The sequence below is a fragment of the Physeter macrocephalus genome, chromosome 8 (genome assembly GCF_002837175.3).
Source record: "Physeter macrocephalus isolate SW-GA chromosome 8, ASM283717v5, whole genome shotgun sequence".
In the NCBI taxonomy this organism is placed as follows: Eukaryota; Metazoa; Chordata; class Mammalia; order Artiodactyla; family Physeteridae; genus Physeter; species Physeter macrocephalus.
Window position 1 is genome coordinate 69,033,596 of NC_041221.1, and position 13,362 is coordinate 69,046,957.

Below are 13,362 nucleotides of genomic sequence, written 5' to 3' on the forward strand. Positions count from 1 at the left end.
GTATTTCATTAAGTCACTGCCAGTTTTGCTACTAAATACTGCCAAAATCCAGTGAAAAGCCAAGTTGAAGAAGCCATGCTTCACTTGCTTCATACAGAGGTTCCATTAGGCACTCAGTTGGCTATCCTTTTTCCTTTGAAAGAATAAACCTTCACCTACTCTTTGTGACTACTTCTTTCCCAATATATGGGTCACATATAATCTGAAAAACTTAAATAACAAATGTATGTTGAAAAAAAATGTATACCCAGTAAGTCCCTATTTAATCCAATTTAATCTGCTCCATCAGATATTTAAATTTTACTACAGTTTTTTAAAAGCAATATTGTACTGAATTCCCAAACTAAAATTCCTTTTATATATACATCGTAAATTAACTACCTTTGAGATGTATAATTTCTTACATCATATTATGTGCAAAATAACTCTTAACCACAAAACTTTAAACAACTGCTGCATTTAAAATCAGGCAACATCCAATACTCCAGCAGCCACAAGTTGTCGTGAGAGCCAGTCCAACCCTTCATACAGTCCCATACCACTTCGAGCATCACAGCCCTGAATATACCAGCTTCGGCCACAGCACAATTTATGGAGACTAAGAAGTTCAGTGATTTCTTCTACTGACAGAGCTCCAGCAACATCCTGAAAGATATATACACATCAGAATTTTAATCAGTCCATCAAAATTATATTTGTAATTATTGTTATTTATTTACAGTTCTGTTGGTACCATTCTAACAGAAGCCTATACTAAAGTTAAAACCTAAATTCAACTTTCAGTAATTATTTTAAGATTAATGAGAAAAAATTTGAGTTTTGGTTATAATATAGATAGTCTGTAAGAAGTCTTGCAATGAAATCAATAAAGGCTGTGCCCCCTGAATGAAAAAACTGCCCAGGTCATTATAAGGCATCAATTTAAAAAAAATTAATACATGTACATTGTAAGAAATGGCTTTTACATAGGGTTTATATAGTAAAGAGTTTATTAAACTCTCCACGGAATTCCCTGGTGGTTCAGTGGTTAGGACTCAGCACTCTCGCTCCCAGGGGCCCGGGTTCAATCCCTGGTCAGGACACTAAGATCCTGTAAGCCATGTGGCGCAGCCAAAAAAAAAAAACAACAACAAAAAAAACCTCTCCAAATACCTCTGAATACCCCTTCTTCCCAGAAGCAACTATCAGTAAAAAAAAAAAAAAAACAAAAAAAAAAACTCTCCAAGTACCCCTTCTTCCCAGAAGCAATCATCAGTAACAATTTCTTTCATATTTTTCAGAAAACTTCCACACACACTCACACAAATAAACAGAAACATACTCTTTTTTTGTTTTTTACTTAACACATATCTTGAAAATAAAGATATCTTTCCATTATCAGGACAAGCACATTTTCCATATTATTATTATTATTATTATTTTTTTTTTTTTGTGGTATGCGGGCCTCCCTCTGTTGCAGCCTCTCCCGTTGTGGAGCACAGGCTCCGGACGCGCAGGCCCAGCGGCCATGGCTCACCGGCCCAGCCGCTCCGCGGCATGTGGGATCCTCCCAGACCGGGGCACGAACCCGGTTCCCCTGCATGGGCAGGCGGACGCGCAACCACTGCGCCACCAGGGAAGCCCTTTCCATATTATTTTTAACATCTGTATTGCATTCCACTGTAGGTGCAACACAATTCTCTTAACCAGTCCTATACTGAATATTTAGATTGAAGATGTGTGCTTATGTGCTATTACGTATGCATACACATTCATATAAACATATGTATTTTTACATACATACATTTACAAAGTTATCTCTAAGATAACCTTAGGATATCTGTCTGCAGAATACATTACTAGAGATAGAATTACAGGGTAAAAGCGTATATGCACCTAAAACTTTGACAAAGTACTGCCATATTGCCCTCCAAGAAAATGTCTCCGTTTAATAACCACACCAGCAGTGTATGCAAGTCTGAGGATTATCAAACATTTTCATCTTTAACAATATGATAGGTGGAAAATGGTATTTCACTCTGTCTTATTTGCATATCTTTAATCATAAATAAAGTGAAGTATATCAGCTCTTAATAGTTTGCTTTTTTTTTAATTAAGGGGAAATTCCGTGTCCATCCTGCTCCTCTTATGACATCTAAGCCCCCCTACTGCACTAAAGAAAAGCATTCTCATTCTCCCAGAAGCTTAGTCCCAAAATCTAAGAATCTTCAGCTACTCCCCATTCTTCATCCTCCCCGTTTGGTCACCAAATTCTAACTATTCTATGTCCATAAAGTTTCTTCAGTCTGCTTCTACCCTTCCATTCCTTTAATTCAGGATCTTGTTAACTGTCACTTGAATTACTGCAGCAATTTACTGCATCTGCCTGTCTCTACTCCCTTGCCCCTGATTAATTCTACATCCTACCCCCAAAATTACAATCCTAAAACACTAATATCTTATCACCAACTTTTAATGGTTCTCCTTTACTCATAGAATATAACCTAAATTTCTCAGCCTGGCCCTGTCAGGCCTTTATCATACAACCTCATCTGTTACTCTAGGATTTCTTCATCCTCTACCTACCCCTCACATACAGATCTCCTTGATGCTCCCTAAAAATACTTTTTCCTGCCTGCAGTGTTCTTTCCTTCACATATTAACTCAAAGTCTTATCCATAATTTCAACTCTTATAGTTTCAATTCAAATCCTACTTTTTACAAATCTTACAAAATACCACCTTTAGAACTACTCTCCAATTTTCCTTAACACTTTAACATTACTGAAGTCACTTACCAATTTTCTTTGTATTAAAAATATACATATAACGTGCTTACCTAAATACATAGGAGTTTCTAGTGAGCATCAACTACTTTATTTCCTTCTGTATACTCCAAGGTACCAAGTACAGCACCTTCCATATAGATTGTACTCAAAATACAGAAGTTTTATATCTACTGAATTATTTCCCTTGAAATCTTAACAGCTACTTATAATGTGGAATGCTAAAATAAATATTCTGAAATAAAAATGTGTTACCTGTTTGTTAGCAAAAATCAGTAGCAAAGCATCTCGGAGTTCTTTTTCTGTTAACAACTTTGCAAGTTCACTGTGTGCTTCACTAACTCTGTCTCTATGACTGCTATCAACAACAAATACAACAGCTACCAAAAAAAGAGAAAAATATTCATTTAGTCACTTGTTAAATTTCAGCAAATGGACTAAATATTTTAATGTTCTCATTAATATATTATGGTTAGTCTACCATCATTATTTTCACAGAAAGGCTGCTTATTACAGGAACACCTAGCAATAATTAATGATATAATCTCAGACAGTTCGCCTAACTTTTCAGCTGTTGTTTCCCCATCTGTAACAGGATTTACAATGCTTGCCTACCAAACACAGATTGTCGTGCATATCATTTAATATTTTTCTCTTAATGAATGAAAATGTAGCTCTTATGATCTACCTACTGATGTTATTTCTTTGATTACTACTTGCTTTACCAAAAGATAGTGTCTTAAAAATAAATAAATCATCATCTTTATCTCTCCCAAGTATTCTCTCTAGGTGCCTGGCACAGCACTTTCCACAGATTGTACTCAAAATACACAGCAGAAACTTCATAAATATCTACTGAATTAATTCTCTTTTGAAATCTTTCCAGCTACCTTATGGTAGCTAAACATCCCAGACTTTCAACCATTCCTCATGTTCAAAATTCCATTTTGTCCCCTAAATCACTGTCTCATACTAAACTTAATATCAAGAATCCCAAAGTAAAAATTATCTAGTCTTTCTTCTAGGTGGAAAATAGGATGACATATGGAACAGGTAGCATGAACATAATAAGCTTTATGTTGGGGTACAAGAGGCAAAGTGTAGAATGGGGCCCAAATGTGAATAAATGCTAAGTGGAATATATGTGCTATAACACAGTTTGGTCAAAAGCAAACCACTGTAGTTTCTTCTGCAGATAACAACTAATTGTGAATAGAAATGAAGGAGTGGAGCTACTGAGAGATTATAATGGGATAACTGTTGAGTTGAATTTAATTGAATAGCGCAAGAGAACTATATACCACAAATTCTACCCTATAACACAATATTGCCAGTGATCATGCTCATATGAACACTGATAATATACTTTAACTGTTAAGAGCAGCAAGAGGAAAGTACCCTTAATTACCTACATATATAAGATAAATTTGGTCTTTATGCTAACTTATGAGTTTTCATGAAATAAACCAGAGTACATAACCCAGTCTTATCCACCTTAATTTTCTTAATAATGTGGAGCTTGCTACCAATATTTAAAGGTATAGTCATGTTTTTAATCAATGCTAAAATATCATTTTATTAGCTAAATCAATGAATTGAAAACTGAACTGGCATCCTAAAAATTTGAAAAATTAAGATGTAATTTTTACACTCTTACCTTGGGTATTGAGGTAATAATGTTTCCACAATGGTCTTAATTTATGTTTTCCACCTACATCCCAAATGGTGAACTTTAGATTTTTATATTCTACAGTTTCCACATTAAAACCTGTTTTAAAAAAAACTTACTTTAATACTGAACTTACATTTACACACCAAACACAGGCAACCCTGTTTATAACTGTGACTTACAAATTATCTGCATACAGCACTATCTACTGCTCCCCAACCAACTCCACTCGTGATAAACATGCATGGGGAAATGTATACCTTTAACCAGGGTTAGCCCTCTAATCCACCAGAGTCCTTAAGACCTTGACACCCAAGTACCAGATCTGCATCACTACCCTAATCCTCAGCCAGGGTCATCAATCCTTTAATCCTTCCAACTGTCCCACCAATATTCTGTTCCTTCTTGCTATCCTCCCCATCCACATTTCAATCCCACAGCCACTGAATCTTGCATTTTTTCTCTGAAATGCTGGTGTCTTAAAGCCAATCTCCACACCAGATTGACATAAAATAAGTCCCAAAGAACTCAGCTATAAGCTAGGGTTTGTCTGTAAAATGTCCATTAAGGTAAAAGCAATACTCATACTTACCAATTGTTGGAATAGGCTGCATGAACTCATCCTGTTTTAATTTAAACAAAATAGTAGTTTTTCCAGCACCATCTAATCCTAACGTAACAACTCGAATTTCCATTTTGGGTCCAATGTGAACTCTATTGTCCTATAATTTTTTAAAAAATTAATCTTTTTATTTTGATATGGAGTTAAAAGTAGTAGTACTTATACTTTTATTTATAAAATACCTTTGTTAATTATTGTCTCCTACTCATTCCTTAATCCATTAAAATCAAAGTTATAGTCCCCTATTAAAATACCCTTATTCTGATCTTTAGAAAGAGGAAATCAATCCTCATTGCTTTGCTAAATCTTAGCTTAGTAAAACTTACTACTTACTTTGTTTTTATATAAGTTAAAAAAAATACACATACCCACTTATTTTTCCCAGATTTTCTAACTCAACTGAATCTTCTTTAAATAAGATTTTTCATTCTGTGTTAAATATATTAATTAAAAATAAAAAGTGATACTCACTTCCCATAAATATCCACTGTTAACAATTTCACATATATCCCTCAAGATATCTTCCTGTGCAGACATTGGTTGACATACACAAAGCAGATATACTTTAAAAAAAAAATACATACTGCAACTACTACTTTTTACACTCAATAGTACATTATGGAATCCTTTCATTTCAAAACATATAGACCTACCTTTTTCTTTTAATTGCTTTATTATATTCCATGTACCACAATTTAACCAATCACCAACTGAGAGATATTAGGTCATCTCTGATTTTTTGATATTACAAATAATGCTGCAATGAACATACTTGTATATATTGCTAGCTGTATGACCTCTCTGCCTGACTTCTCCCACCTGTAAAATGGGGATTAAAAATTGTACCAAACTTACATAGGATTTTTGCAAGGATTAGTTTTTTAAAAGACATGTAATTTGAACTAATGGAGTTAGAGGAGGAAAAAGAAAAAAGAATGAAGAAAAGTGAAAAGACCCTAAGACATATGGGAATGGGAGTCCCAGAAGGAGGATACAGAAATAAAGGGGCAAAGAGATCTTACTTGAAGATACAATGGCTAAAAACTTCCCAATCTGAGGAAAGCAATGGACATAAAAATTCTAGAAGCTCAATTCCAACTCAGATAAGTCCAAAGAGACCCACACTTAGAAACATTATAATCCAACTGTCAAAAGTCAAAAACAGGATAATCTTGAAAGCAGCAAGAGAAAAGTGAGTCATCACATAAATTTGATTATTAACAAATTTCTCAGCAGAAACACTGCAGGCCAGAAAGAGTGGGATGATACATTCAAAGTGCTGAAAGAAAAAAACTGTCAACCAAGAATGCTATATATGGCAAAACTGTCCTTCAGAAATGAAGGAAAAATCAAGACTTTCCAAGAAAAACAAAATCTGAGGGAGTCATTACCACTAGACCTGCTCTATAAGAAATGCTAAAGGATTCCTCCAAGTTGAAATGAAAGGATGCTAGACAGCAACATGAAGCCATATGAAAATCTAAAATGGTAACAATAACTACATGGACAAATAGTAACCTGTATTATAATTTGGGTGCATAAATTTAATTCTTCATAGAATTGAAATAACAAACACATAAAAAAAACTATAAGCCTGTGCTAATAGGTGTACAATAAAGATGTAATTTGTGACATCAATAACATAAAGTACAGGGGGATGGAGCTGTGAAAGAATAGAGTTTTTGTATGCAATTGAAGTTAAACTGCTATCAGTTTAAAATAGAATGTTATAATGTTATAAGATGTTTTATGTAATTGCAATGGTAACCACACACAAAACAAATCCACAGAATATACACCACAGGAAAACAGAAGGGAATCAAATATGACACTATAAAAAAAATCAATAAAACACAAAAGAAGGCAATGAAAGAGGAAAGGTGAAACAAAAAAAACTATCAAGTTATGCAGAAAACAATGAACAAAATGACAACAGTATTTACCTATCAATAATCACTTTAAATAGACTTAACTCTCCACTCAAAAGACACAGTTTGACTAAATGCGTGAAAAACCAAGATCCAAAAATATGCTATCTACAAGAGACTCACTTTATAGCTAAGGAAATACAGTCTGAAAGTGAAAGGATGGAAAGAGATGCAAATCTTTGAGATGCAAATCATACCTAAAAGAGAGCAGGCGTGGCTATCCTAATATCAGACAAAAAGATTTTAAGTCAGAAACTGTTATAAGAGACAAAGAAGTTCATTATATAATGATAAAAGGGCAAATATAGAAAGAATATATAACAATTATAAATACTTGGATTATAAATAAATGAATTAAAGCCCTAAACGTAAGAACCAAAGCTCTAAAACTAGAAGAAAACACAGAAGAAAGGCTCCATAACATTGGATTTGGCAATGATTTCCTGGATATGACATCAAAAGCACAGTCAACAAGAGCAAAAATAAACAAATGGGACTAGATCAACCTTAAAAACTTTTGTGAATAAAAGGACACAATCAATAGAGTGAAGAAGCAAACTACAGAATGGGAGAAGATACTTTCAAATCATGTATCTGATAATAGATTCATATCCAGAATATAAAAAGAACTCCTACAACTCAACAACAAAAAAAATCAAATACCTCAATAGGAAAACAGGCAAAGGACTTGTACAAAGTTCTCCAAAGAACTGGCCAAGAGGCATATGAAAAAGATACTCAACATCACTATCATCAGAGAAATGCAAATCAAAACCACAATGAGATATCACCTTACACCAATTAGGATGGCTACTAGTGTAAGCCATCCTGTTTTACTATTAAAAAAAAACCCCAGAACAAACAGAAAATAACAAGTGCTGGTGAAAATGTAGAGAAATTGGAACCCTCGTGCACTTTTGGTGGGATTTGTATAATATGATGCAACCACTATGGAAAACAGTATAGCATTTCCTCAGAAAATTAAAAATAGAACTACCATATGATCCAGTAGTCCCACTTCTGGGAATTTATCCAAAAGAATTGAAAGCAAAGCCTCAAAGAGATATCCATACACCCATGTTCATAGCAGCACTATTCACAATAGCCAAGAGGTGAAGTAACCCAAATATCCATCGATAGATGAATGGATACACAAAATGGGGTATATACAAACAATGGAATATTATTTAGACAAAACAGAAGGAAATTCTTTCACATGCTACAACATGGGTGAACTTTAAGGACATAATGCTAAGTGAAATAAGCCAGTCACAAAAAGACAAATACTATATGATTCCACTTGCATGATATATTTAGAGTAGTCAAATACAAAGAAATAGAAAGTAGAATGGTGGTTACCAGGAGCTAGTGAGAAGGGGGAATAGGGGAGTCACTGTTTATAAGGTATAGTTTCAGTTTTTCAAGATGAAAAATTTCTGGAAATGTTTCACACAATGTGAACTGAACATACTTAACAATACTGAACTAAACACTTAAAAAATGGTTAAGATGGTAAATTTTATGTGTTTTTCACCATAATAAAAAAATGTACATCCTCACAATAAAGTACCTTGCAGCTGCAAAAGGGAACAGAAAATGTCACTGTATACTGCTATGGACTGACCTCCAGGATGTACACGTCAGTGCAAAGTACAAGGTAGAGAAGTGCATACAGTATTTCTACCTTTAAATATGGGGAGTGTGCATGCAAATATATTTCTCTATTTTTTTTAAATGATGAATAAAACTAAGAAAAATTCTTAATGGTTTTCTATGGAGAAGGGAAGAAAAGGGTGGCAGGGTCAGGAATATAAGTTAGACTTCTCTGAATTAACCTTGCTTTGTAGATTTGATTCTGGACCATGTGAATGTTTCACATAATTATAAAACAAGATTTAAAAAGTTTTAAAAGCCACTCCCTAGGACTTCCCTGGTGGCACAGTGGTTAGGAATCCTCCTGCCAATGCAGGGGACACGAGTTCGAGCCCTGGTCCGGGAAGGTCCCACATGCCGCGGAGCAACTAAGCCCAGGCGCCACACTACTGAGCCTGCGCTCTAGATCCCGCGAGCCACAACTACTGAAGCCCACGTGCCTAGAGCCCGTGCTCCGAAACAAGAGAAGCCACTGCAGTGAAAAGCCCGCGCGCCACAACAAAGAGTAGCCCCCACTCGCCGCAACTAGAAAAAGCCTGCGCACAGTAACCAAGACCCAACGCAGTCAAAAATAAATAAATTAAATAAATTAAAAAAAAAAAAAGCCACTCCCTAAAAATAGCAAAATGGAATACACATACCTTTTTAAATTAGGGGGAATCCACTTGAAAAGAGACCAAAACATATCAACCAAATGCCAAATACACACCTTGCCGGATTTTGTCTCAAACCTAAAAAAATTTTTTTGAACAATCTGGGAAATCTGAATACTAACTGGATAATGGATAATATTAGAGATTTATTATTCAATTTTTTAGGTGTGGTAACGGTATTTTGGTTGTTTTGAAAAAGAGAACAGAACCCGTGTTTTAGAAACATGTGAAAATATTACATAGATGAAATGACTTATTAGGATGAAATATGTTGGGATTCGTTTCAAAATAACCTGGGAGACTGTAGGTAGAAAGAGACTAGGGGAAAGGGTAGATGAAATTAAAAGTTTTTAATTGTTCAAGTAGGTGATGATACAGGGAGACTCATTACACCACCTTCTATTTTCCACTGATACAGTCATTTTTTTTTCCCCTAATTCTGTGGTTCATTAATTTCTTAGTTGTCTCTTAGTTGACTATCATGGAATGTAAAACAATTATGATTTGTTCAAAAACACACCTAAAAACAAAGTATAGAATATATTACCTTTGTAAAAGTGACAGGGATGCTGGCATCTAACTGAATATGATCTGCAACCTCTGTAAACTGCTGCTGCTGCTTTTGCAATGTTTCCAGTAACCTTGTAATTTCTTGTTTTGCCAAGACAACTCTACAATCATCCTAGAAAAGAGAAGACAGTATTTCTTATAAACTTTTTAAAGAAACAACGAAAAAAGAGATATCACTAAAACTCAAGAAAAGCTCATTTAACATTACAGTATTGAAAGTTAACTTATGTATAAATTTGACTAAATTAACAATAATCGGGCATTAATAAATAATTTAAGAGCCCATCAACAGAAGAATAGATAAATAAAGTATGGTATATTCACAAATGCAACACAACCAAAATGAATGGCTGAATGAACTACAGGTTCATTCAGGAAAGAATGAACTACAGGGGGCTTCCCTGGTGGCGCAGTGGTTGAGAGTCCGCCTGCCGATGCAGGGGACACAGGTTCGTGCCCCGGTCTGGGAAGATCCCACGTGCCACGGGGCAGCTGGGCCCTGCCCCGGTCTGGGAAGATCCCACGTGCCACGGAGCAGCTGGGCCCATGAGCCATGGCCGCTGAACCTGCGCATCCGGAGCCTGTGCTCCGCAACGGAAGAGGCCACAACAGTGAGAGGCCCTCGTATCGCAAAAAAAAAAAAAAAAAAAAAAAAGAATGAACTACAATTACATGTGATGATATGAATTTCACAAACATACAGTAAGGGAAGAAATGACATGAAGAGTTTGTACTGCATGATTCCCACTTTTATTAATTACCAAAACAGGCCAAAACAAGGTATACATTAGAAATCAGGATAGTGTTTATCCTTAGGAGGAAAGTTGCATAGTTACTAGAAGAGAGTCTGAGGGGCTTCTGGGGTTGGCAATATTCTGTTACTTGATCTGGATGCTCATTACACAGTAATGTCCAGTCTGAAAATCCAACAAACTGAACACTTATGCACATATTTCTGTATATATATATTGTACTCCTATAAAAAGTTTTTTAAATAATTTAAGATATACAAGTACTGGTTTAAAAAAAAAAAAAGACTAAAGGTCAAACTGTGATGTCTCCCTCTCACTTTAGATTCCCAGGCCCTCTCCTCAAAGTTAAGCACTTTTCAGTTTCTCAAATATTATTCCAGAGATATTCTATACATATACCAATGTATTCTTCGTAAGACAGAAATCTCCCAACAATATTTAAGCTCCATGAGAGAAGCGATGTTGTCAGTTTTTGCTCACGGTTGCATATTCAAATTAGGTGATAGCAATTTGGTTGTTCCAATTGCCAGAACAAAAACTTTGAGTCATTCTTGCCTTCTCCTCCCTTATTCCCACATACAATTTATCAACAAATCCTACTGGATATCTAAAATTTGGGTACTTCTATCCCCCACTATCCAAGCTACTATCCTCTCTCACGTGGAATTCTACAACAGTCTTCTAACCATTGAGCTCCTTCCTTCCATCTCTGCCCTCCTTCAATCTGTTTTTTACACATCAGCCAGATCCTTTTAAGTAAGATCAAATCATTCTTGTGCTCAAAACCCCAGAATGGTTTCCCCAATTCAATCAGTAAAAACTGAAGTCCTTCCAATGGCCCACAAGGCCCTCCTTACATATAATTCCCTATTACCTCTAATTTCAGCTCCTATTACTCTCTCTATCGCTTACTCTATTCCAGCCACAGTGCCCTCTTTTGCTGTTCCTCAAATACACCAGGCATGTCACCCTAGGGTTTTTGCTCTAACCATTTCCTCAGCTGAAATCGTCTTCATTAAGGTGTGAGCTAGTTCCCTTCACCTTCTTCCCCTTTGAGTCTCTGCTCAAATCTCACCTTCTCTCAGTGATGCTTACCCTATTTAAAAATACAATCTGCTGTACCCTCATACTTTTTCTTTTCCCCTTAGCTCTTATCACTTTTTAACATACTATATAATTTACTTATTAGATATGGTTATGGCTTATTGTCTGCCTTCTCCTTGCTAGGATGCTAATTCCACAAGATTATGGCTTTTTGCTTGCTTTGTTTACTGACATATTCCATGTACCTAGAATATACATGGCACATAGTAGGCACACAACAAATACTTGCTTAATAAACAAATCCTAACCATTCAGTATTATGCCTTGAATTTAGATGATGCATCAATTTTTTCTGGAGGGGAGAGATGATTTTGTTCTCAAAATTGGTACTATGTATGTGATGTTCCATCCATTCCTCTGTTAAGTTATCTCTGTGGCAGGAACTTTTAAGAATATTGATTGAGATTAGGGTTCTGTGTCCATAAATCAGAACAAAATTAATAGGTCCATATGAAGAATGAATCTAAGACCCCAATTTCATCTGCAGTAACATAGTGAGATAATACCATGTCATTAACAATTATCAGTCACTTTGACAAAATGCTTCAGAAACTCTAAAATACTTCCAAATACTTCTAAATATTTCAGTAACTATGAGCTTTCTTTTTAATAAAGTAAATATAAAAATACTTTGAAGTATTCACTTAAGTATGATTTAGGACATGATCCATTTCTAATTTTGCTGTGTAGCTTGAGCTGAGCAAGTATTTATTAGGCTCTTTGTATCTCTAAATTCTTTGTATCTGGATAGATACATCCAGAAGGACAAATGTGCATATTGTATCATTAGGTTCAAATCAGGAGATAAAAACCACAACAGTCATATGAATAGAAAAAATTAATACGAAGAACTGTTAACTAGGTGTAGTTATTAAGTAGGCAACTGAAAGGGTAAAAAGAACTCTGAGGTATCATAGAGGAAACAACTGTAGGAACCAGCTACCACCCTCAGGGCTGGGAGAATAAAGGAGAGATGCTAGAATTATTAAAACTTAAAAGCTTATAGGAGGGATCCCATGGAGCTAAAATTCAGATCTCTAAGGAAAGTGGTCTCGTAGTATGAGCAGTGTCATTCACAGGAACCCCCAGCAAATGGGAACGCACAGGAAACCGCCTCTACCTTTCAGCTTCCTTCTACTGTCCCCTATTGGCAGAGTCTAAAATTGCATGGAGGCAGCTGGCAGAGCTGGTATGTGGTTTGCAGAGTTCCAGTATCAGCATCACAAAGCAGAGGACAGAATAGGACTGGAGCTCAAAGACAACTTAATAAATGACATAAACATCAATTATTACAATTCAATGTGATAAGGACTAAAGGACTCAAGACTGATGTGGTTACAGCCTGGCCACATTCATTTAAGTCTAATCAGATATTTAAGAGAAAAAGCTCTACAACAGTAAAAAGTTTAGCTCTATGATGATTTGATATCAACACAATCATTAGCAATATATCAAAAGATGAGAGTGACTGAAGCTTATCAGGAATTCCTAGGGCAATAATTAGCCTTAAATTGCACATTCATGAAGGCAGATCCAAAATAGTAATGAGTAAGACTGGCATTTTTGTTAGAATAACCATAAATCTATTTTTTTTTTTTTTTTCTGGTATGTGGGCCTCTCACTGTTGTGGCCTCTCCCGTTGCGGAG

At 35.4% G+C, this 13,362-nt stretch overlaps 1 protein-coding gene across 3 annotated transcripts in view; it reads right to left on the minus strand.

The window, feature by feature from the left end:
* Positions 1–242: 242 nt before the first annotated feature.
* Positions 243–13,362, minus strand: part of TRIM23 (tripartite motif containing 23) — a 37,616-nt gene continuing 24,496 nt past the window's right edge. For 2 of the 3 annotated variants that reach the window (XM_007103314.4, XM_007103313.3), the window contains 5 exons: positions 9,837–9,971; positions 5,026–5,155; positions 4,422–4,532; positions 3,020–3,144; positions 243–645 (listed from right to left, as the gene is read on the minus strand). In XM_007103314.4, the coding sequence (XP_007103376.1) occupies positions 466–645; positions 3,020–3,144; positions 4,422–4,532; positions 5,026–5,155; positions 9,837–9,971 (681 nt within the window). In that variant the 3' untranslated portion in view covers positions 243–465. The remainder of the gene's footprint in view (positions 646–3,019; positions 3,145–4,421; positions 4,533–5,025; positions 5,156–9,836; positions 9,972–13,362) is intronic. The other variant, XM_007103315.3, reaches the window with a different exon arrangement.